We start from the raw sequence: 25,669 nt of genomic DNA, 5'->3' as shown, positions 1-25,669 counted from the left end.
GAATGATAAAACAACTAAGTAGCGTTATTTGCGAAATTGCTTTCGTATGAGGTGGAACCTCTGAATTACAAAACTTTAGTCATAAAACATTTTTGAACAGGCCCCCCCCCCCCAACCCACCAAAAAGGTTAGCTTGTCTCTGGGAAATTTTTTTTTATATTATTCTGGATAGAAAAATTTAAACATTCTTTTTTGTTTTTTTATTTTTGTAAAATATTTCGAGTCATGCAAAAATGTTAACTTGAAAACCTGGTGTGGGGGGGGGGGGAGGATTCAAGAAAAATCTCAAGTTACAAAACAATTTTGACAGTTTTTTACATTGTGGCAAAACAAATTCACAAAAAATGGAAGTCACGCAAAATCGTTAAAAAAAACATTAAGTTAAAGTTAATCCAAATATTTGATGAAAATTTTTTCAACTTTTTTCCACTCAAAATTTTTCTGGAAAAGTCATGCAGAGAAAAAGCAAAAATTATCAAAATTACCGCAAAAAAAGTCTTTTTTCACAGCCATTGCTCGAGTGCTAAATTTAGCTGTTAGCCGCTAAACAAATATGTCTCATATAGAAAATATTAAAAATAAAAACATTCAGCAAAGAAAAAAAAAGACTGGATAGCTATGTCGAGCGGTTGAAGCCAGTCGGCCGCCATCTTGGTACTCCCAAAACGTGTGGAGCAGACGGATGTCAGGTTGGATTATGGTTTTTCCTCAAAATTTGGCATGTAGGATTAAAACTGGTCGTGTGAGTTTGACATTTTTTCAGTTCTGGTAACATGAAAGTTTTTAAATTCGGCTTGGTAAGCCATAAAAAAGCTAAGTGCGAAGGAAAGACATAGCACACCGTGACTAGCAAAAAAGCTGGCATATTACCTAAGGCCTGATTTCCGTGACGTTAACTTTTCCCAAAATACACTGAAGCACTATCATCATAACATAGCACAAAGTAAGCATTTTTCGTCATAAAAACATTCAATTTGAAGTCAATCACTTAGAAATATTTTTGGAAATATGGGAAAATACATGCTAGAGGCATTTTTCATTTGTTGACTCTGCGACATCCAATTTCAGACAAAATTTAAACTTGTTTCCTCGCATCTGAAAATCAAAATTCAATTAGCAGAGTTCGGTATTATGAAATTCATCAGAAATCTCACAGAAAATATGTTTTCTTGCTTATCCACTGATGAAGTTTGGGAAAACATCGACATCGCTTTTTCGCGAAAAACCGTCGGCCTGTAAAGGTGAAGCAGAGAGCGAACGGTGAACAATAACCGGAAACAAAACTTTGTTCAAGTGAATTAAGATCATCAGAAAATTTAAAAAAAAAAACATTTACAAACGTACTTTAACAATGTCAAAGTAAATCTTTCTAACTTACCTGTGGAATGTTTTCCCACAGCCACGAAAACTGGCGATTAACGCACCGGTCGACATGCTTGTTTTGGGAGTATCAAGATGGCGGATGGCGACTTCAGTTTTGCTGGTTTATGAGCCATCCAGTCTCTTTTTTTTTTTCCCCCCTTTTTGTCCGCAGACGGGAAAGCGAAGGCGACGCTGGCGGAGCTCTCGACGTGACCTCACATCCGTCCGTCCGTCCTTGTGGAACTTTCCGCGGCTTGAGCGGCGATTACCAGGCGACTCCAGATAAAACTCCGCTAAGAATAGAACGCCGCCGTCTTCCTGGAAAAGGTTCGATTGCCTTTCTCTTGGCTTGTAGAAGCACGCATTGGCCACAGGGAGGCGCTTCTGCGGAACAACATTCTTCGCGGGAGCGATTCCGAATCCAATTTCACGTAACCGGTCTGCAAATTATGATTTATGGAGTACAGATAACGGACAAGGAATACCGAAATGCGCATCTTTGACGTGCGGCTCCATCTTTCTTTTCGTGCTCTTTCCGAAAGACTCCCGAGATGCCGGCAAAGCGCTTTCTAAATAGGGATCGGTGTCAAGGAAGTACCTGTATGTTGAAATGATGAGTCTAGATTGAAAGGCAAAATATGACATTTTTGGTCACTGAAACGCTTTCTCACGTGTGTGTGAGAGAAAGTGAAAAAGTGAGACAGAAAGAGTGAGAGATGTGGAATGGGATTTGGATCGTTTGCAGAAATCAAAAGATTTTGCATTAGACTTTAATACATTTCTCAAAATATTTCACAAAAATAAACAAATCTTTTCTTTGCAGGTGTGGGGAGGGTTTTTTTTTTTTGCATGGCAAGTCATTTTTTCTGCTTTTAAATAAAAAAAAGTTCTCGTTTTTTTTTTTGCAAAATTTAAAAAAAATGCAGACTTTAAAATTTAAATTTTTGGGGGGAAAGGAAATATTTTTCATAACTTTTTGCAAGATGGATTGCCATCTTTAATGCATTTTTTTTTTTTTTTTCATTCGAGACCAAGGATTTTTCCTCAAAACATTTTCCCACGTACGGATTTTTCTCTCAAATTTTGGGAAAATGATTTTTGAACACTAATACTTTTTTGTGATTGTCTTGGCGCACGATTGTCCAAAAGTTTGATAAAAACAAAAAAAAAGAAAAAAAACCTCTTCGTGTTCTTTTAAAGCTTATTGAAGAAATTCTCCCTCACCCGCTTTGTGTGCGCACGCATGGCACGGATGCACGTGCACACACGTTAGCATAAGTCTGCACCCCCCCCCCCAAAAAAAAGTCATCGTTCCAAAATGTCCTTTTCCACTTGTTTGTCCTTTTCTGTTGGGCGCGTCAGTCCGCCGGTTTCACGCCGACAGATCGGAAATGACCAGCGTTTCCATCTTGTTCCCGACGTCGGCCGGGACCTGAAGCTCGTCCACGTCGTAGTCGTCCTCGAATGACCTGCGGCGGCATTTTTTGAGCGCGCTTAGCAAAACGCCGTCAAGAGGGGAAGAACATTTTTCGGTACCCTTCGTGTATCTGTTCGTTGGCCGTCTCCTCCGCCACCAGGATCTCGTACTCCTCCGAGGCGTATTTGTCCCAGTCGGACGGCTCCGGACCGTCGCCGTCGAGGTCCTGGAAGGTGCGGCGGGAGTTTTAGCGAGCGAATACTGAACCGGCGGAGGAATGTTCGCGGGAACGTGACGAGGAACTGCTAGCGGGGCGAAATATTCTTGGGAGTGAATTTTTCTAAACTTTTGAATGCGACAGTCACCGGACGCGTTTTGGCGGTTTCATGCGGCGTGAATACATGGAAAATCATAGAAGCGAATCCGTGCAGGTCGGCGCAAATGACGCAAGCTAGCACGAGCTGAACTCGTCCGGGAATGAATGTCGTCCGTTCCTCGCGAAATGGAAGCCCCGCCCCTTTGCTTAGCTTCAATGCGTCACGCGAGGCGAAGACGATCCTTCGCATCAGGTGGGTTCGTAGCGCGAAGGGTGCTAACAGAGCCAAATTTTGGACCAAAATGGCTGACTTCCTGGTTCTTTGCGGGGACGGCGTCTTTCCGTAGGTTCACTCAGGAAAGACACGGTCCTAAGTTTCACGCCGTTTGGTGGATTTCCCCCCACACCAACTATCGGAAGTCAATTTTTGTCACTTGGGGTCCAATTTGCGACCCGAGTTTGCCGCTCACCTTCTGCACAGCAAAGGGGTCCCGCTGTTCGTGGTCCAAATACTTCTCCAGGTTGAAGAAGGTGTCGAAGAAGATGTGAGCCATGCGGCAGCGTTTCAGGTCACTAAGCGTTATTCTGCCTGCAAGGTAAGGGGTCGGCGGGTTAAAGCCGAGCGGGCGCGGCCGCGGAGGGACGCCCGGGGGTCCGGGTCGGGGGTCGGCGCCGCACCTGGCCTCTCCGGTTTGACCAAGTCGAGCATTTGGCACAGCAGGTCCTGGAAGGGCAGCGGTTCGATGCCCGTCCGCTCCATGCGCTCGCACTGCTCCTCGTAGAAAAACTCCAGCTCGAACATGGACAGCACGCCGTCGCCGTCCACGTCCATGCAGCGGAACCAGTACTCGATACTGGGGAGGGGTACGAAAAGATACCGGTCGGCGTGGGCACGAATTTGACGCGTCGAGATTTGGGGATCGTTTTCAAGATCGTAAATGCAAAAATGACGCGCGCAAAACAGGTTGAAAAAAACTTTAAAAATTGGGACAAACAGTCAGGGAGAAGAAAAGCAAATGTAAATAAATAATATAAATATATAAATAGCAAACAAATAAATATTAATTCATCATTGGGAATTGGAGGGGGGTTAGAAAAAAAAATTCAAAATAACATTTTCCTGGGGTGTTCGCAAAATGTCTCAAATTTGTGGCAACGTGGGAGGAAATCAGAAAAAAATCTGATCAACAAAAGGAATCAATTTTGTGCAAAAGAGCAATTTGTCCGGAAAAATTGAAGTCAGAAATATCACGTTTGCAATTAAAAGGAAAATGAGAAAAATGGGATGAAAGGAAAAAAACTCTGGAAAATCTTTAAAATGTATGCATGAAGCCACAACAAAAACTTAATACAAATAAAATATCAATGAAGGAAAACATCAGAAAAAAATGTTTGTAAAAAGTTGAAGCACAACTGCAAAAAAAAACAAAAACGTGTCATTTAAATATATAAAATATTTAAATAGGGAAAAAAAAACTTGTGACAAGTGTCTACAAAGTTGATCAAATTGGGTGAGATTAAATCGATTTAAAGCAAGAAGTTAGAAATCTCTTTGAAAACAATTCAAGAAAAAAAACAAAAAAGGTTGCATTTCTCACCTGGTGGGATTTTTCTTGTCCTCTTCGGACAGAAGAAACCAGACAAACTCGGCGTAGCTCATGCGACCTTCCCTCTGCACCGCGTTGCCCCTAAACACCAATCACACGCAATCGGCATTCCGTCGTCGTAGCGATCGATTGGGAGCGATCACCGTTCGCGGGTCGAGCGCTTACCGTGTCACCGCGCCCGAAAACAACCGCTCGATGATTCTGTTGGAGGACGCTGCGATGGCGAAAGGGTCGACAAAGGTTAGCACACATTTTAACAGTTAGCTGCGTTTACATTTATTGCATTTATTGGCGTGCAAAATTATGGAGCATTTAGGTCTGGCCTCCGTCTGGCTGGACTGATGGCAGCAAATAAATTATTTTTACACTTGTTTGGCAGTTAACGTTGCTCGATAAGCAGCGGGGAAGAGAAATTGGTGCAAAATGTCAGAACATTTGCAAAAAAAAAAAAAAAGTTCAGCGAAAAACGTGAAAAGTATTCAATTTTAAAAATACTGGAATTTTATTTATTTTTTCAAAACAAAAAGGGAAACATATTTTTAATGATATCGGGCAAAAGAGCAGTAAAATAAATGAGCTAAAACAAAAGTACAAATATACGGAAGAATGAAAAAAAAAAGAAAAGTCATACAAATGTGACTGAATTTGTCCCAATTAGACAAATTAATTTGTGAAAATGTGGGAGATCCAAATTAGTTATAAATTAGAGAATAAGGCTAATTGCACGTTTACATTTATGACTAACGGAAGAAAGCAAAAAGGTACGAAAATGGAGAGTTGTTTAGAATTTTTTTTTTCCCCGGAAATGTATTGGAAAAAAAAAAATCATTGAAAAAAGTAAACATGGAATGATAGGAAACTATATTTGCAGAAAATCAAATTTGCTAAAAAGTCTGGAAAAAAACATGACTTTTACACACCCAAAAGTCAGGAAATTAAGGCTAATTTTGAAAAAGTGAGAATATGGAATTCATGAAAAAGTAACATTTGCAAATTTTTTTTTAAAAAGTTCATAAACATTTTGAAAATTACTCTTTTGAAAAAATACTGGAATTATATTATTAAAAAAACAGGGAAACGTATATTTTAAACGATAAGATTCCACGATAAAAAACATCAGTAAAATATATCAGCTAAAAGAAAATATCTGGAAAAGCTAAAATATCGGGATGAATAAAAAAAAATCCTTGGCAAAAAAAAAAAAAAAGTTAAAAGTCATACAAATTTGATTGAATTTGTTCCAAATAGTTAAATTAATTTGTGAAAAAGTGGGAAAACAAAATTTGTTATAAATTAGAGAATAAAGCTAGTTGCACATTTAAATATGTGACTAATGGAATAAAGCAAAAAGGTCCAAAAACAATTGAGAATTATTTTGATTTTTTTTTTCCAGAAATGTAATTAGTGAGGAAAAAAAGGGGGAAAGTAAACATGGAATGATGAGCAAATATTACAAAAAAAAAAAAAAAAAAAAAAAATCAGAAACTGTAATTTGCTAAAAAGTCTGAGAAAAAAAACATGACATAGACACACCCAAAACTCGGGAAATTAAGGCTAATTTTGAAAAATTGAGAATATAGAATTCATGAAAAAGTAACATTTGCATTTGTGATCGACGCTCGTGCTCGCCTCACCGTGGTCGTTGTAGCGGGCCAGGTCCTTGTGGTCGATGTAGAGGTCGTGGTCGGTGTCCAGCTCCCAGAACTTGCAGTAGATGACGTAGAAGTGCTCGTAGGAGAAGTAGTCGGTGATCTGGTTGATGTCGTCCTCCTCCTCCAGCAGCGCCAGCGTCTGCAGGAAGTTGCTGCGCCGCAGCTCCGTCATGGACACGCGTCCCGTCCACGAGCGGTTCACCACGTAGAATATCCGCTGGATGACCTGCCGGAACCGACGCCAGCGTTTGTTACGTCCGTCGGTGGGCTGGCTGACTCCAACTAAATGACGACAGTCGTGAACGCTTTGGCCGTGGATTAAGACCCGCCCGGAGCCGTACTCGAGCCACTGCGGTTTTTGAATGAAGTGCAGGAATGACTAATACTGCTCTCAATTAATGGTTACTTCCTTACCGGTCAATAGAGGGCGCTCGGGCACCGCCCCGCCACTAAGCTTGAGTCCCCTCGAAGACGACAAAAATTAAACATTTCGTCACAGGCCCTTGAAGATACAGATTTCATAACCACGCTTGGATCTTTTATATATATATATATATATATATATATATATATATATATATATAGGTAATCATCTTTCCCGCTTGAATTAATGGAAACACCAAAAGGAAGCAGTAAAAAAATGTCAATATAAAATTAGACGTAATATTAGTACACAAAAGCCAAGTCATTTATTTCATCCGTACATGACCATTTGGGGGTTAACAATTTAAATGAAATGAGATTTTTTTTTTTTCCTAAGTATTTATACACCAAGTTTTGGTTCAATTACAATAATAATTTGAAGATTCAAAAATATATTAACTCTCTCTGGACTCAATAAAATTTTGCAGCGAGAAAAATCTGGTACTTTCAGAAAATGATATTCTGGACTTAAAATGTTCGATTATATTAAACCTGTTGCAAATTTGCAACCCCTGCCCGGAAAGGGTTAAACTAATTTTTAAAAAATTTAAAATTATTTTAATACGGTCTGGGGTTTAATAGGGTCACCTGACAAAATGTAAATGAAAATCATTTCTACATTATTTTTAGTTAATAATACATAACTGTAAAATCATCACTTTAAAAAAAAAAAATGAATTTTTTTTCCCCCTTATGAAATGTCAAAATGTGCACTTTAGCCTACTGCACATTAGAAAATAGTTCACGTTAACGGCAGAAAGTTCAAGTTCATCAATGTACCGATCGCTCAGCTACTTCCTGGTTTGTGCTCACAGAGCTGGAGTCCGAGGGAGGAAGTCTCCTAATATGGGCATGGAAAAGGTCACACAGGTCAGGGAGGAATTTGCTGCATTCGAGGCTCTTCAGGCCATAGGAGTTTTCTTCCGCGTATTTCAATGCTATATTTGCACTGCGCACACATAGAAATGAACAATTTTGATATGCAATTGACTTATTTTGTATTCATTACCGTTGTGATGTAGCGGGAATGAAACTCGGGTGCATCCTTCAGAAACATAAGTCCGGGGTGCGTGTCCACGATGTCCTAAACAAACGAGACAAAGACATACATTTTACATATGATTTTTCACTTTTGACGTACTTGATGGCGTATGCGTAGAATATCAATAATCTACACTGGCGTAATAGAATTTAACGAACAAAAAGCTGCAAAACTAGACACGAAAATATGTATAAAACCAAAATAAATACATTACAAAGCACTACAACGAAGACCGTTAAAAATGTCCTATAATTACACCAATGATGATATTTTTTAATCTATACAATTCACCTGCAGAAGAGGAATGAAATCCTCCTGCTCCAGATATTGACAGCCGGGTTTGGCCAGCAGGTGAATGAACCTCGAGGCGTCGTCGTGGCAACTGTGCAGCAACCTGCAGGAGCGCCGACTCGTTTAACGTCGGCGTGGCGACGGCGGCGCTTCGACCCGGACGAAACTTACTTCCTCCAGGTGGCGACGAAGGCATGAACAGAGACGAAGCCCGTCCGTTCGCCGCCGGCGCCGTAGAACATGGCCGACTTCCAGTAGAGCGGACACTCGCACGCCTGCAGTTGAGCGGCAAAACAAATCGCGGAGTGAAACCGGCTGCAAAGACCCCGAGAAGTCGGCGCCGCCGACTTGACAGAAGACTCGGAAAGGAAGTCGAGCTTTATTTCGCAAATCTTTTCTTTGCAGGCGTGGAGAGTTTTTTATTTATTTATTTTTGCGGGGCAAGTCACATTTTTTTTTGTTTTTAAATTATTTCTCTTTTTTTGCGAGATTAAAATAAATGCAGACTAATTTTTATTAAATTTGGGGGGGCGGGACAGGAAATATTTTTCATAACTTTTCAGAAGATGGATTGTCATTTTTTCCCCCTTGAGACTAAGGATTTTTCCTCAAATAAAACATTTTCCCAGGTATGGATTTTTCTCTCGAATTTTTTTGATGTTTTTTTTTTCTTCACAATCTGTTCCAGAAGGCCGTTTGAGAACCGATTCGTTCGAAAACCGAATCAACCGCCACGCGAGTTATGTTATTTCTGAGAGAAAATGGAAAAAGTGAGAGATTTTAAATGGGATTTGGATCGCTTGCAGAATTAAAAGATTTTGCATTAGACTAATACATTTCTCAAAATAGTTCACAAAAATAATTTTTTTCTCTGCAGGCATGGAGATTTTTTTTTTCCATGGCGAGTCATTTTTTTGCTTTTAAATAAAAAAAATATTTTCCTTTTTTTTGCAAAATTAAAAAAATGCAGACTTTCATTTTTATTCAATTTGGAGGGATAGGAAATATTATTCATAACTTTTCACAAGATGGATTGTCATTCTTTCCCCCATGAGACAAACGATTTTTCCTCAAATAAAACATTTTCCCAGGTACGGATTTTTCTCTTGAATTCTGGGGAAAATTTCTTTTTTTTTTCCCCCGACAATCTGTTCCAGAAGACGGTTCGAGAACCGATTTGTTCGAAAACCGAATCAACGCCGGGTTTTGTTAGGGGCGTTCGAGTAACGATTTTCGTTCGAAAACCGAAGCAAAAAAAAAAAAAAATCTTGAAATTTTCGTTCGAAAACCGATTTCTTTGAGAACGGGGCCGTTCGAGAACCGAGCCTGCACTGTCGTTTACAAAATAATCAATTCTAAAAAAATTCGACGGCGACAGACGGACATTATACAAGTACGATCGTTACCTTGGCGACTTTGCTCATCTCGTAAATGTCGGCCTTCTCCTCCTCAAACTCGGCGAAGGCCGCTTCGATGGCGGCGACGGCGGCGTCGTGGTGGGCCGGCGGCCCCGCGGCGGGAAGCCCTCGCGGGTAGTAGAACCTGGGAATGTTGACGGCCGGAGGGGGAGGAGGGGTGACGATCACCGGAGCCGCCGCCGGGGGTGGGCTGGGCGAGCGGCGCGAGGGGGCGTGCGGGACGGCGGACGCCTGGACGGGGGCCGGCGGCGGCGTGCCGGGTTTCTTCTCCGCTTTGGACTGGACCTGAAGTGTGAAACCGGGAGGGTGAGGTCATGGGAAAATGGCATCGCTTTTCGTGTGTCACTTGGTCCAGTTGTGTTTCTTGGCCCAGGGGAAAAACCGAATATTAGTTTGAACCGCAGCTCTCAAACCCAAGGCCCGGGGGGCCAGATCGGGGCCGCCACGTAATGTTACGTGGCCCAAAAAAAAGTTGATGCAACTTTATGGATTATTGCTAAAATTAGCAAAATTATAAAAAGACTTTACTGAACCCTGACAAAACGTAGCTCCTTCCTGTCACCTTGTGCCGAAAACTGTAGTTTTTTTTCCCCGTCACTATACACTCATTACCAAAAGCGAGGGTAGAAACGTAGAGCGATCAGCAAATCGACGGCTCGGACGCACCTGCAAACTCCGTCCGTAAAAATGAATCAAAAGCGGAGACAAAAGGGAAGCCGCGAAAAAGAAACCCAATCAAACAAAGTCAGTTGAACGGTGAGGGTCTAGTACCTGGTACCATAGTCCTGCAGCCAAGCACCGCCCGACTATCTGGATCTTGGACTTGGGAGCTGGCGTTTTGGTTAGCAACTTAGTAATCTACGTGTGAATGTTGGTAAACTGAAATAACCGCAGTCGCTACACTTTTCATTTGTGTTTTACGTCTATGCATAACGTAAGAGCTTTAATGCGTATGAATTGTTTATACACTTTGAGCGATCAAAGAGCTACGTTTAATATTCATTTTTAATTGATACGCACCTCTGTTGGTGCTGCCGTTTTGGTCGGTAACGGACTCCAAAGACGCTTAGCAGTGAATTATTTGACGCTAGCGTGTGAATGATAACCTCCGATTACGATTTACGATTAATAATTGTCTATTATTTCCTGTTTGGAAAATGAAATATATTTTTGGGGGGAAGCGTTCCCCCCTGCCCCCATTAACCCCCCCCCCCCATTCACATTTTATTTATTTTAAAGTGATTAAAGCAGACTGTGTTTTGTTTTTCGGGGGACGAATCAAATGTTTTCAAACAAAACAAACATTTGGTGTCAAGTATGATTCGTGACAATTTTTTGTGGATTTTGGCTATTGACTTGGGGTTGGGGTGGGGAGGGAGGTCCACTCGGAAAACTTTGCTCCTCCAATTCATACCCCGAAACGACAACAACACAGGAAGTTTTCAGCATGCAAAATTTCCTCCCGGAGGCCATCTTGCATATTGAGGCTGACAGCTGTCACGACCCCCCCCCCCCCCCTCCAATGCTCCCCCCCTTACCCCGCACATTCATTCTATGACTCTATTCCTGCACCTCGTATCTATTCATACCCTGCTGGTATCTGTCTCAGAATAGTTTGCTATTCCCGGCATGTGCAAATGCAACATACTTGATGGATTTTGCCATCTTGTTGCGTGTCCTTCGCCGCCGAGGGCGCAAAACTGACCTGCTGCAGTTGTTGCTGTTGCTGCTGAAAAGACTTGAGTCTTTTCTTGAAGCGCGACGGCAGGACAAAGTCGCACCCCCGCGCCAGGAAGGCCAGCTCGCCCCTCAGGTCGGGGTCCCGGCGCAACGACGTCTCCTTGATCATCATGGTCGGGGGTCTCCCCGCGCAAAAACCGCCCCCGCCCACCAAACTCCGCTCAGGTATCCGAAAAAACTCTTGAAAGCAGCCCAGAACTTTCCTATGAAGACTCCGCGGCAGTAATCCGACATGCAACGTTCCTGCGCATGAAGACCACCCGAGAACAACATTTATGGGTGGGGGTGGGGGGTGGGGGTGAGCAAACCCTGCGGTGTCCCCCCGTTCACGCAGTCGCTCTGCCGCCTGCCGCTCCGCAAGCTGGGCTCGGGACCAAGCGCACCGAGAAACATGAGCCACGCCGGAGTCGGGCAACAAGCACATACACAGTTTACCGGCTGTCGGGAAGGGGGGGGGGGGCACCCCGCCCAGTTAAGACCACTTCCATGTGAGTGGGCGGGGCCAGCGGAGAGGAAATATTTCCAAAGAGGTAATTTTGGGAGGGCGCGAGGAATCGGCGAGTGACCTTTGGGTAAAGTTGCAGGAAGTTTATCACCTGTTCCTGCATCTTCAAAATGTGTTGTTGCAATATAGTTTGGGGGAGACATTGATTTTTTTTTTTTTTTTTCATTTTTTTGTAATGTGCAGATATACGTAACATGAGTTCAAAATGAAAATAGTGTAAAAGTGGTGACGTTAGATTCTTGAAATCCAATATTTTCATCACACCAATATTTTTCATTTATTTATTTAAAAATTCTAAATTCAATTTAACCATGGGAAGATCTGGATTAAATGCAATTACATTTTTAATCATTTTAATTTGATGAACTGGTAAATACATTTATTTAAAAATTCTAAATTCAATTTAAACATGGGAAGATATGGATTAAATCCAATTAAAATTTTACACATTTTAATTTGATAAACTGGTGGAAAAAAAGTGATGCATGCCACCCAATAAGTAACTTCAAATAAAGAATATAATTTTTAGGTAAGTGACGAGTCGATCTATTTAACGTATTTATTTTGATTTTACTCAATGGCCAATTCTGTAATATGTGATAAAAGTCTAAAAATACATCACATATAAAAATATATAAATATTGTATGCTGCAATGTAATGTGCTGCAATGTTATGTATGAAACTAATTATTTACACATATTCCTAGTTGAGTTGAGCAATTATTCTTACTTGACTACAAACATACAATAAATGGAATAGAATCCAAACAAACCTGACTATAAATATAATAATGCTCAGTAAAGCAAGACTTTGTTTTTCAAAGAAAAACAAAAATCTTTCATCTTTAATTTGGACGTCATGAAATCGTGCAGGTGTACCTAATGAAGTGGCCGACGAGCGTACAAAACTGCGGCAAACTTCTGCACTGCAGCTGTGTGCACATTCCATAAGGAAAGCAAACTTCTCGCAATCTGCTGCTAGAATAAACTTTTCTTTTTTCTTTATTCTTCCCCCCCACCCCCACGTGGTCTCAGTGGATAGTCTGGCGCCCACTAGCGGTCGCGGTCATCACTTACGCGTACACGAACAGCTCGGCTCGCATTTGCTGTCAAAAAGCAACTCATTCATTTTGTTTTCATGCATATGATTACAATTACGAAATACATATTTATATATTAGGAGCACTAGTGACTTTTTTTTCTAGACGCGTATAAGCAAGCGTGTATGTGTGTGTTTTTTCCGGGTCACTCCGCTGTGCGCACCCCTGCTGAATTCTTTGGAACAACTCCACTAGACTCAAACCAAGGTCGCATTCCGATCCCACACACACACACACACACACACACACACACACGCACGCACTTTTCCTGATGTGCTGAAAGAGGAAACATTAATCACCGTATCTTGTGACGATCAACAAACGAGCTGCATGCAAAGGGGATGTTACGTCGAGTCGGTCGTTATTAAAAAATGGATTTGTTGAAAGGATGCACACATTACTACTTTACTGACAATTTAAAAAAAAAAAAGACAAAAATATCTTGGGGGTTCCTAACCAATATCTAATATTTTTCGTCTTATTCCAACAGCAAAACTGTTAAAAAGTTAAAGCTAAAAATATGATAGAAAACAAGTGACTTTTTAAAAATGTAATTACATTTATTAAATGTTTTTTCCTAAATTTATGACAACTTAATAAAATGAAATATATATATATATATATATATTTTTTTTTTTTTAATCGAGCAGATGCAGCACCAAAGACTCAAAATCCACCATCCCAAAATGATTTGAAAGAGAAATCAAATGATGATATTCAGATAAAGAAGAATAAGAATGCAAATGACAGACTGGGAGGAGAAAATTATCCATCCATTTTCTTAGCCGCTTAATAATAATAATATAATATAATAATAAAAAATAAAGAAGAATAAGAATGCAAATGACAGACTGGGAGGAAAAAAGAAAACCACAACTTGATTTTTTATGATTATAGTTTATTATTATTATTAAGCGGCTAAGAAAACGGATGGATAATTTAGTTTTAAAGCTGCAGTATTAAAACTCAACACTAGGGTGCGCCACAAAATGAAATGAAGAATTTAAACTCAGCTAACATTGCCATTAAAACGAAGGGGGCGGACGGCGTCCAAAATTGAATTTTAGCCACAGAAGAACAGCGAAATGACGAGAGGAGAACGAAGGCCACAGGTGCGCCTTTCGCAGAGCGCTTCCGAACTTTTCCGGCCGCGATACGGCAACGGGCGAGTCCGCCCAACCAAAAAAAAAAGAAGCGCTTGAAAGGCGGCGGCGGCGGCGGCCATCAGCTGTCCCGCAAGCCGAGCGCGTGCTGCACGGCTAGTCGGGAAAGTGTTTCTGGCAAGGGGGGTGAACAAAGCCACTTCCTATAACACCTGCTAGGAGAAACCATCGGCCGGCGGCTGCGTGTAAAACGATCAGCGTGCCCACGGCGACCCCGTTGCGTGTTTATTTCTGTTTGGAGGCGCTAGGCAGATTTCGCGCCCGTACACGAAATCAATGACAAAGTGACCATTTGGACGCGCGTTAAGAAAACGGAACAGCGCTGGTCATTTCTCATTGTGTCGTCGTGGATCTAAAGGAAGCCGATGACAGAGTACCAAGACGGGGACTGTGGTACTGCTTGCGGAAGTCTAGTAAGTTTGACTAGTACAGGACATGCAAGAGGAGGGCAAAACAGTGGTGAGGTGTGCCAAAGGCGTGACAGAAGAATTTAAGGTGGAGCTGGGACTGCATCAGGGATCACTTCTGAGCCCCTTCCTGTTTGCTGTGATAATGGATAGGCTGACAAGATGAGGTTAGACTGGAATCCCCCCGGACCGTGATGTTCGCAGATGATATCGTGAAATGCAGTGAAAGCAGGGAGCAGGTGGGGGAAGAATTAGAAAGATGGAGCCCCGAGAATGCAGATTAGCCGAAGTAAAGCAGAATATATGTGCGGAGATGAGAGGGGCTGAGGGGAAACGGGGAGGAGATAGCGAAGGTGGACGGCTTCAAATACTCGGGGTCAAGAATACAGAGCAATGGTGAGTGTGGTAAGGAAGAGAAGAAACGGGTCCAAGCTAGTTCGATCAGCCGGCGGAAGGTGTCTGGTGTGTTATGTGACAGAAGAGCCTCCACTAGGATGAAGGGCAAAAGTTTACAAAACAGTGGTGAGGCCGGCCGTGATGGACGGATTAGAGAACAGGAGGTGGCAGAAATGAAGATGTTGAGGTTCTCGCGAGCAGCGAGCAGGTCGGATAGGATTAGAAATGAGCTCATGTTTAAATTCATGAGCACAAATATACATGTATGCGGTCATACGAACCCCTGTCATAATGGAATGAAAGTGTAGGCTACATCTTTGGTATGACCGTTAGGTGACGGTGGCATATTAGAATGAAAGTGTACATCTTTTTCATTACCACGAGATTGTGGCATAGATTTTTGAAAATGTAAAAGTTTTTTTTTTCTCACATTGCTCCTGTACCCATGTATAATGTGGACGACAGGGGGTGGGGGACGGAGGCATTATACACAGGAAATAACAATACTTATGTCATTTTTAAGGTTATCCCAGAAAAAATAGATCCACTTCATGGATAAGGCAACCTTAAAATGGAAAGGATTTAAGTTTTCTGAATTTTGGGTTAAGACGTGGTCACTATCGCTAATCCGTGTCTCTTTTGGTTTTGTTTTTACTAGTAATCATTTGAAAACGAGTTCAACCGAGCTCGCAGATAATAGAAGTTACCGAACGTCAAAATCGTTCTTTTCTCAGTTCAATTATAACGTAATACAAGTTTTGTTTGGCTGTAAACAGATCCAGCCAGAGGAAAGATGGACGGCCCGTTGGGGAGACTGAGGACAGACTGATGGTTTCTTCAGACTTTGGCGCAAATGGACCGGAACCACGCTCAGGAAACGCTAAAGTCATCAAAGAGGTTTGTTGCGGTTGCTGCCTGCGAGTCAGCGAGCAAAGATTTTCCACAGTCTGGATTCAAGTCTGGACTGGGAAGCTTTGAGAAGCCCTCAAAGTTCAAACAAGTTCAACCAAAAGTGCCGCTCGGGCTATCGTTCGCCATCGTTAGCATCGCGCAAGCCGGAAAGTTAGCTTGAAATGTTGATCGCAAAGACGAGTCCAAATAAATCGCTCTTGCGTCGATAGAGGAAAAAATAGCAATCGTGCGATACGATTGGCAAAACTTGATTTTTTTTTCATACTGCTTGAACCATCCATCTTCTAATGCAGTGATAAATATTACTGATTAATTTTGCATCTGAAATCCAAACTAAAAAAAATTTTCTACATAATAATCTACATTGGTGTCAGACAATTTTTTTTTTTTTTTTTTTTAAATCAAACATGGTGGCAATGTTTTTTTTGTTAGATTGCTGGCTAACTGGCTTTTTGGGAAAGGCAATCTTGTTTCCAAATTTCATTTTTTTTTTCTTGCAAAAATGTAAACAAAGCTAACATTGGAAATAAAAATGGGACGATTTTGGTGCATTTCTTTGTCGGACTGTAACATGTCCTGTTTCTGAAGTATTAAAGTAAAATATTTTAATCAACATTCAGATTTTGTTGTACTTTTGTATAATTTGGAAAAAAATCATTGAAGTAGAAAGTGCAACAATTTTTGTATTTATTATTATTTTTATCTTCCAAAATTACAACATAAAAGATTGTAAAGTTAACATCTTTGGATTCTTCCTGAAAAGTTTCCAAAATTTACCATATTTTTTCATGCAAATATTTTTCAAATTTACAGACTTGTGAGCATAACTTATCTATTTTCTTTATAAAATTTACTGAAAAGTTTCTCAAACTTACTCTCACAACTTCCCTTTCCCAAAAATGTACTGAAAAAAAATCCACCATTAAACATTTTAAAATGGCCATACTTTTTCCACAAATGTACTAAAATGTTTAAAAATGACCATAGAATGTTCAAAAGTTTTGAGACAAAAATAATTTACTGAACGAAAAGTCCAGAAATTTCTCGACTATCGAGCAAAAGTCAGGAAGAGAGAGTGACTGATGATCCCAAAAATGTTATCCATGAAAAGTAGTCATAGCCTTTGCCGCATTTTATGCATTAAAAAAAAAAAAAGGGATTTCCCCGAATCATCCTAATGTTGAATTTTAAATCATATCAGCAGCACATGACTTTTATTCATTTCTTTTTTTTCCCCCCAAACAAGAGATCAGTTCATGCTAGATGCTCGTGGGCCTTTCGGCCACGAGATGGCGCAAAAGATCGGCCCGACGGATTTGCAAAAGCACGCCAGAGGGCAGCAGAGACCTCGTTGGTGGCGAGAAAGCACCGGTCCTGTCCAGGAGAACCTTTTGCGGTCACATTCAACCACTTGGCTCATGTTTTGAACGCTTCCAGTGAATACAATTGGTGAATATTTCAATAAAATAAGTGGCGTGAAAAAAAAATGCATTATTCCAATGGACATTATTGATATAAACAAAATAAGAACTACAAATAAATGGAATTATTTTACCGTTTTACATTCTTTTTACTGAACGAGAAACGTGTAAAAAAAAAAATTAAAAATCAATGACAATTATTGATAGGTGTGATAGTTTTTATATTTACTATTATATACTGTATGTAGCACCAAAGGAAAAAAATATTTATGTATTTATTTGTCAATTAGCTTCTTTCGTGGCCCTTTTGCAACATCAATGAAAAAAAATTGCTAGTTTTTAAATATTGTTTTTGCTTGTTTTCCAAAAGCGTTTAGATATGACTTAAAATACATAAAACTGTTGGGGGGAAAATAAAGATCAAAAGTGATGTACCTTACTTCTATAACTGTATTATTTATGGATTTAACAAAATGTATTTGCATGATTTAAAATATTGATTTAGTTTCATAATTACTTTACTAACTTATGTTTTTTCATTATATTCAGTCTTTATTTAGTTTGGATTAATTTTAATTGTATATTATAACTTTTTTTTCAGCTTGTCCTGTAAGAAAAAGAAAAAGCTATAATATACAATTAAAATTAATCCAAACTAAATAAAGACTGAATATAATGAATATTTAATTGTACATTATAACTAAATGTAATAAATACTGAAATTACTTTAAAGATGTATTAATGACCATATATGGCTCGCGATTTGTTTTACAGTAGAGTCTCGATAAGGACAAAAGGACATTAGGTCAAATATTTTTGTTGTAGCGTCACAACTTTTTTTTTGGGTCACGCATATCCCCCGGTAAAAAAAATTAAAAATGAAAATTCCAAAAATTTTCCCAAAAACGTTCCCCGCGATTTCGCTAGTTTGGGAGTGGGGGAGTCCCGCGGAGCCTTCCCTCCCCGACGCTCCAAAACATGTTTTGCTGGTCGCCACGGTGACGCAGTCTCCAGCCGAGTTAAAAGCTTCCAGATGAAAAGGTGACTCGCTTTACGCACACACACACACACAAAAAAATTCAAAAAGGTTGACGCTGAAGTGGGAACAGCAGTTTTGGAGGACGTCCCAGCTGCAGTGGGAGCGGCGGGCGGGGCGGCCGGCCCATGATGTCAACGGCTTAATGGCTTCCAAAACGAGGAGCGCGCCCACTGCCAAGCGTTTCACCCCGACCTCGGATCGTGCGACCCACATTGGAAAAGAGCAGGAGGTCAACCCCCCACTTTGTCATTGACACTACAGTTTCTATCAAGGACCCCCCCCCCCCCCAAAAAAAAAAGAAAATTGGTCAGGATTCAGGATTTACTCTTAATGAATACCAAATATTTTTTTGTTGACAGCGGTCCAATGCTTTGCATTCTACGTACATGACTGACACCTGCAGTACTGCCAAAAAAAAAAGGCAGTACGTCTTCCCCCACTTGGCACGCGCTCCGCGCCGTGACCTTATTTCCTGCCGACGGAGTGATGTCATTCTCCAGCCGAGCAGAGTCAACAATTGTACTGTGCTGGAAAGCCCCCCCCCCCCAGCACTGCGTCGACCCCACCCGTTAATATCCCCCGCCTGAGTCTTATCCCCCTCAACATGGCCCTCAACGCGGATGAAGTGTTTGTGCGCAGATCTTCTCTTCGTGTCGCCGTCTGAACGAACGACAGTTATTACATTCATATCTGCATACTTTTCCTAAGCCCACCCCCCCCCCAAAAAAAAAAAAAAATCCTTTGTGCCAGAACGCAGCAGGCTTCTCTCTGAGCTGTCAAATATTGACTGGCTGGATAAAACGCATAGATTGGGGGGGTCAAATACCTTTCAGCTCACCATAAACGGCAGATACTTGATTTTGTTTTATTAATCAGCAGATACCGTTCGTGTATTTGGTATTTTTATCCTTGTAAAAACTTTGCATTTGTGTTTATGTGTGTGTGTATATCTGTGTGTTTTTTTAAGTTTATATGGTTACGCAAATGTTATTACCGGCATAACGAAAAATACCTAAAACACTTTTTTTTTTTTTTTTTTTAAATGTCATATATTCCCTTAGCTAGCTAGATATCCATCATCCATCCATCCATTTTCTTTTGCCGCTTATCCTCACGACGGTCGCGGGGAATGCTGGCGCCTATCCCAGCTGTCAACGGGCAGGAGGCGGGGGCACACCCTGAACTGGTCGCCAACCAATCGCAGGGCACATGGAGACAAACAGCCGCACTCACAATCGCACCTATGGGCAATTTAGTGTCCAATTAATGTTGCATGTTTTTGGGATGTGGGAGGAAACCGGAGTGCCCAACCGGAGAAAACCCACGCAGGCACGGGGAAAACCTCCAAACTCCACATAGGCGAGGCCGGGATCGAACCCGGGTCCTCAGAACTGTAGGACAACGCTTTTACCAGCTGATCCACCATTCCACCCTCGCTAGGTATCCTGTATAATTAATATCATTAGCATAATAAGTAGTACCTGTAACAATACATGTATTACATGTTTGCCTACATTAAATGTGTCTGTAATTATTCTCTGCCCAAAATACATTTAATAAAATGAAAAATGTTTCCAGTGGAATGAAGCAGTGTACATAGTAGAATACGGGTGTCAAACTCAAGGTCCGGGGGCCCAGATCCGGCCCGCAACTTGATTTTATGTGGCCCGCGAAGGTGAATCACGCACGTCAACCTCCGTGATTCTTGCTCAAATCTGTACCAAAATTTCAAATTGTCATATCATAAATCATCACGTTGAGATATTGCAAGCGTTTTTACGTTACCATACATCACCAATAGTCAACATGACCGTTGATTTCTGATTCAAAAAGTAATTCATAAAGTTCACGTGTCAATACGATGGGGCGATAAGCGATTTTTATGGTTTCATAACGGCCCTCTGAGGGGAAGCGGAAATACAATGTGGCCCGCGAAAAAAATGAGTAGAAGGTCCATTTTGCATATCATCTCACAATTTTGTTTTGGATCCAATTGATGGTATCGATTCAAAAAAAAAAGGAAAGAAAGAAGTCATAATGGTACCAGAGTGCCAGCCGAGGCTCCATCTCGGCTGCGTTAAAATGTACAGGCGCCGCGATGTACATGATATATGTATAAATATCTTAAATCTGGATAGGTGCCACCCGCGCATCCATTTTCCACTTCGGGGTGCAGCCGACAGGGCCGCACTTAAATCAGCTACGCGAGCCGGCGCGCCGTTAAAAGCCCGCTTCTTATATTCCAGCCGTCTTTAAAACGCGGGCACATTGCGGCCCCGATTTCCACGACTCCGGCTAAGATCTCGCCGCCCTGTTGGTGCTACCGGACGGTCCTGCTTAGAATTTTCGATCGACAGGTGGCGCTAAGCCCTATGCGGGGGGGAGGGGGGAACCGTGACATTGAGGCAGGCTTTTGGTCCTAAGCGGTTAAAAAAGTGGCCTATTAAGAGGGGGGGGGGGGCGCATTCCGTCAGAGCCTTGTTTGCGGCTCGACTGACACTTTAATGCGCGAGTGGGGCCCAGAGGAATATTCGTATAATTCCCACGGTTGGTATTGGGTGTCACGGAAAAGCCGTTCCTCAAATCCGGCGGTGATCTACGCTGGCGCAGGATCGCTTTCCGGACACGATCCGAGGGGGCCCCACTTAGGAGAAGTATTTTATTTTAAATCCTGCGTACGCGTGGCAACAAAAGGCAAAAAAAACAAAAAAAAAAAAAACACGAACAGGCAGTTCCATTTACACCCCTGGCGACAGCGAGTCTGTTAGCAGGATGCCATAGTAAGGGGCTGGTGGACAGATTTAGGTCCCACCCCCGCCCGCCCCACACACCTCCGCCTGCCAGCGGAGGAGGCCAACCATACAGTTAACACTTGTGGTGCCAAAAGCCCCACCGACCCCCCCCCACAACAACCAACACGTCCTATTGGGTCGCCTGCCACATGGCAACAAGGGTTACTCAACACGCCCAAAATACCGGAACACGGCGGGCCAATCGCACGACTCCTCGGCTGGAGGTGAACCAGGGACACGGGGGTGGGGGGCGGGGAACACGCCCTGGAGTGGTCGCCGGTCACTCGCAGGGCACATTTTCAAAAATGAGTATTCAACGCCTGTTGAAATGTTTCTTTCATAACTAAAATGTTTGTATTGAAAAGCGAATTCCGGTGGTTTGCATTAAAAATGTATCCAATTTCCATTATAGTTCCAACTGTCTGAAAATCCAAAACCGGATTCCGGGGAATCGATTGCATCATCAGATTGGACGAGGTATCGGATTTCTCTAACCATCCGCTCAGGTACCGTTGTTGAGTTCCGGCTGTCAGTAACCATGGCAACCTCCCCCCCCCCAAAAAAAGGCGCTTTTCAGATGAACAGGACACGAGACGGCACGGTGCAGTAAATAGATTTTTTTTTTTTAATAAATTAAATAAATACGGTCAAATCAAATGCATTTCGTTCCGTTTCAGCGAGGCGAAGACCAGAGCAGCTGCGCGGGCGCGTCGCAGCCGCTAATTAACGCCATTTATCAACTATCAATTATTGTCAACGATGCTGTTGTTGCAGAGCAATTACAGCGGGAAAAAAAAAAATACAAAAAAAATTAAGCCCGCAGGCTGTTTTAGTTTGACGTTTACAAGGCAGAACGAGGAACAGCGGCACCCTTGTGAAGATTGCGGTAAACTTGCAGGAGACAGGCGAGATATTCGCTTGCAAGGTGCGAAACGAGTTCAATTGTATTCCACCCTCAATGAAATCATACAATACAATTTTACTCTCACAATGTTATGACTATTTTACACAAAGAGTTCTCAATCAAATAAAATAGAATCTTTTTTTTTTTTTTTTCCCAAAAACGATCGAACTTGTATCTCGTAATTCCCGACAAACAACGAAGTGAGGAAAATAACAGCGGGTGGCTTACCCTGATCACTTCCGGCGTCTGCTGGATGAGCAGCGTCGAACCCGTGTCTCTCGAGGCCGGAGGGTCGCCACCGGTGACGGCGGGATCTCTCTCGGCCGCCGCGTGCAGGCTGGAACCGGTCGTCGGGACTTTCGGCGTGCCATCGTTCTCCGGGTGGGCAGAATGCACAAGGGGATGCGAGTTCGCGGGTGCGGGCGTGGATTTGGGATGGACCGTAGGCGCTTCGGAAACGGGGTCTGTTGGTTGAGGTGTTGCGGGCGGAGCAGCAGTCTCGGGTCCAGGTCGAGACGGAGATGTAGTTGTACACACTTCTCCGGCTGTGGTTTTTTGTGTGAGAGCAGGTGTAGCCAAGGTTGATCGGGCAGAGAGCTTTGGCGGAATGGCAGGAACGGTTACGACAGGAACAGCTTCCTCTGAACAAACCGGCAGGGCAGTTTTTACAGTCGTACCATCAATGGGGGTGTCAGGCCTCCCGGGGGACCCCAGTGTGCCTTGCAGGAGCCTCATCACCTCACGTTCCTTCCCGCTGTTCCTCTCGGCGCTCCCGGTGCTCCCCGCTCCAGAGTCTACCAGCTCCTGGGCGAAACTCTCAATGCTTTCCAAGATTCTCAACAGCAAAGCGCCGTCCTCCTGCTCCTCGCCGACTGGACCATTGCGGTTGTCACCTGGGAGGACCTTTGAACCAGCCCCGTTGGTGGCGAGGTGGCTCGCGGGGGTTTTCATTGGGATCTGGGGCATTTTGGGCTCAGCCTGGGCGTCAGTAGACACAATACCCAGACCGCTGCCACCTCGCTTGCGGGTCTTGACGGGAAGTGGGGGCTCGATGATCCTGGGCTTGCTCATACTCTGGGAAAGATTCTCCAGATCCATGAGCAGTTTGTCAATGTCATCGTTCCTGTGCGCTGGCGTGGTGGAGGAAGGCCTCGTTGGGTTGTGGACAGTGCTGGTAGAGTTTAGTTGAGATGGATAAATGGGTTTATTTGATGCGTTTCTGGTCTGGGAAGGTTGTTGAGTGATCTGGTCTGACGTCTTAGCAATATCTGTGTCTTCCTCCTCAATGTACAGTGGCTCCATAGGAGATCCCGGAGGGGTCTGGCTGTACGGTGGGGTGGGGGAGAGCCGAAGCCGGGACGGAGACTCTGTCGGAGAGCGACTGGAGGGTGAACTCGGGACGAGAGTGGGAGATAGACAGTGTAGGGAGATGGACGACTGAGAATGATGCGAATGCTGGAGTCCATTGTTGAGAGCTTTGGACGGGGAGCTCTGGACGGACATGTGGGGAATGGACGGCGCAGAATGAGCCGCCGTCTTTGGGTTGGGAGGCGACTGCACCACGTCCTCGTAACGAGGAGGCTGCTCGCTGCCAAATATCGGTGAGAAGGGCGCCTGTTGGACTAAGTTGAGACTGTTTACTAGCTCCATAAGATCGCCCTGCCCCCCGCCTCCTACCCCCTCCAGATCCAAAGGTAGTCTCTTGAGATACATGCTCAGTCGAGTCATCAACGCCCGGTACACGCTGTCGGGACTGGCCCCACCGTCCTGAGGCCCACCACCGGCTTTACGGCGGATGCACTGCTTGATGATGTCGGTGCATTTCTTCAGGTCCTCCGAGCATTTGAGAAGGATGTCCAGGCAGGCACGGATGTCCTCCCCACCGGCACCCCCGGCGGCTGCCTCTCCCCAGGTTTTCTCCAGCAGACGGGCAATCAGGTTCTCGTCCCCTAGAGTGTTGCGGTAAAGCGAAGCAAGAGTGTTCACACTTTGATCGAGCGACCCGGTGCCGCTTATCGAACCGTTTGCTTTCGAAATAGCCGCCAAGGAGCCGGAGCTGCCCTTCAGTTTCGTTTCTAAGAAGGGCGGTGTGTTCTCGTCGTTAGGAACAGCGGCGGTGGCGTTTGTTGTGCCGCCACTGGCGACATTGGAGCTGAAGTGGCCGTAGATGATGTCCAGGTCGGTGGAGCGACGGCTAAAAGAGTCGGGACGGACCTTGCGGCCTTTCCGGAAGGTGACGTGGCTGGAAGAGGCCAGGCGAAGCTTGTCGAAGGAAAACTCTTTGAGCTTACCGCTGGCCAGGTTGATGGCCTCTTCGGTGATGTCCTTGAGGCTACCGTAGGTGCCGCAGCTCAGGTTGCCCATTGATCCTCCGCCGCTGGGGATCTTCTTACCCCGCCACATGTTGCTCTCCTCCCCTATAAACAAATTGCCACTGCTTCCCGCCCTTTCCAGAGCACCGCAATTATAAACCATGTCCACGGTACCGCTTGATTTAACATGGTGAGGGATCTGCCTGGAGCTAATGAATCTAGAGTGTCCGGACGGGCCGCTCGGGTCGGCGTAGGGTGAATCCGGCGCAACCAGCAGCTCGGAGCAGGTACCGTGGTGGGCCACAGAACATTCCAGTCCTTGGGAGAGCGTTCTGCAAGGGCCCGAACAATAGTGCACGGCGTGGGAGTGGGTGCGCCGATCCACCACCACGCTGTTGTAGCAGCTCACACTGCTTACCACTACACGGTAGGCTGCTGCCATGGTGACCAACGCTGCTGTACTAATTCTTCAGGGCATTGACGCCCTCCCCAACTAAATCAAAGTAGTATCATCTTGGAGATGAAAAGGAAACGTCTTTTCAAGTCTTCCCATTTGTAGCACAGATTCCAGCGCGCTGAATCCTTGAAAAAGCCTCGTCGCACAAGCCAGACGAAAGATCTCGGGGCCTCTTAAAAAACAGCTGCGAGGTTCTTTCGCCTCGCTCTACAGGATGCTTCGCCGCTTCCTCTCTCCCGGCAGCTCGTTATCCGCTAATGACAGCGAGGCAGGACGGCGACGGCGGAACATCCAGCTGGGCTATCACCCTTCCCTCCGCAGAACCAACCCCCACGGGTCTCATCCGCTGCCAGCGAGGCTCGAGCATGGCTCCGTGCAATGAGACGCTTCTCCGAAGTCGTGAGGCAGCCGAGAAGTACTTGCCGACTCTGACACAGCTGCGGAACAGCAGGGGACCCGACGCAGATGGCCCCGCTGCCCTTTTATCGCTCTCGCTGCTGACGTCGGGTCTGGAAGATCGGGTGGGGATCCCACCTGCGATTAAGCAGAAGGAAGGGCGAGGACGGGGAGTTGGCGGTGAGGTTGAAAGGGAAAAAAAGAAGAGAAAGCAAACTGTTAGCGTCACAGTTATGATAATGACATAATCACGCGCAGTTAGCAGCGGGCGTGTAACAGTTCGACCTTAAAATCTTGTCCGGTAAGGTACTGGGTTGACCAACCTTTAGGTACAAAACAACGCTGATGAGTTATGAACCTCAAATCCAATTATTTAGTCATCGCAGAGCAAGAAAACGAGAACCCGTTGACAAATACTGAAAGGTTGCGTTTTGAAACATTTCCAGTAAACCCATCATATGTCCTACCACTGACAAAATCTTTAACCGACAAAACAAAACACCGCCATATGTCTGAAGTCACAATATGTTCCTGCACATTTTAAAGTCGAGGAATATGTGAATATTACCAAAAGGCCCCTCTTGAAAAAATCGAGTT

General features: G+C 43.7%; 1 protein-coding gene across 2 annotated transcripts in view; it reads right to left on the bottom strand.

The window, feature by feature from the left end:
* Positions 1–2,091: 2,091 nt before the first annotated feature.
* Positions 2,092–25,669, bottom strand: part of ppp2r3a (protein phosphatase 2, regulatory subunit B'', alpha) — a 48,588-nt gene continuing 25,010 nt past the window's right edge. The window contains exons 2-13 of one of the 2 annotated variants that reach the window (XM_061844095.1): positions 22,136–25,210; positions 9,517–9,813; positions 8,282–8,385; positions 8,111–8,213; positions 7,787–7,861; positions 6,337–6,580; positions 4,868–4,916; positions 4,694–4,783; positions 3,774–3,949; positions 3,566–3,684; positions 2,899–3,005; positions 2,092–2,831 (exon numbers count right to left, since the gene is read on the bottom strand). In XM_061844095.1, the coding sequence (XP_061700079.1) occupies positions 2,735–2,831; positions 2,899–3,005; positions 3,566–3,684; positions 3,774–3,949; positions 4,694–4,783; positions 4,868–4,916; positions 6,337–6,580; positions 7,787–7,861; positions 8,111–8,213; positions 8,282–8,385; positions 9,517–9,813; positions 22,136–24,661 (3,987 nt within the window). In that variant the 5' untranslated portion in view covers positions 24,662–25,210 and the 3' untranslated portion in view covers positions 2,092–2,734. Of the gene's footprint in view, positions 2,832–2,898; positions 3,006–3,565; positions 3,685–3,773; positions 3,950–4,693; positions 4,784–4,867; positions 4,917–6,336; positions 6,581–7,786; positions 7,862–8,110; positions 8,214–8,281; positions 8,386–9,516; positions 9,814–11,233; positions 11,693–22,135; positions 25,211–25,669 lie in introns of those variants that run through there. The other variant, XM_061844096.1, reaches the window with a different exon arrangement.

This window comes from Syngnathoides biaculeatus, chromosome 15, assembly GCF_019802595.1.
Source record: "Syngnathoides biaculeatus isolate LvHL_M chromosome 15, ASM1980259v1, whole genome shotgun sequence".
In the NCBI taxonomy this organism is placed as follows: domain Eukaryota; kingdom Metazoa; phylum Chordata; class Actinopteri; order Syngnathiformes; family Syngnathidae; genus Syngnathoides; species Syngnathoides biaculeatus.
The sequence above is the reverse complement of the archived record's forward strand: the minus strand, read 5'-3'. Positions and strand labels throughout refer to the sequence as shown.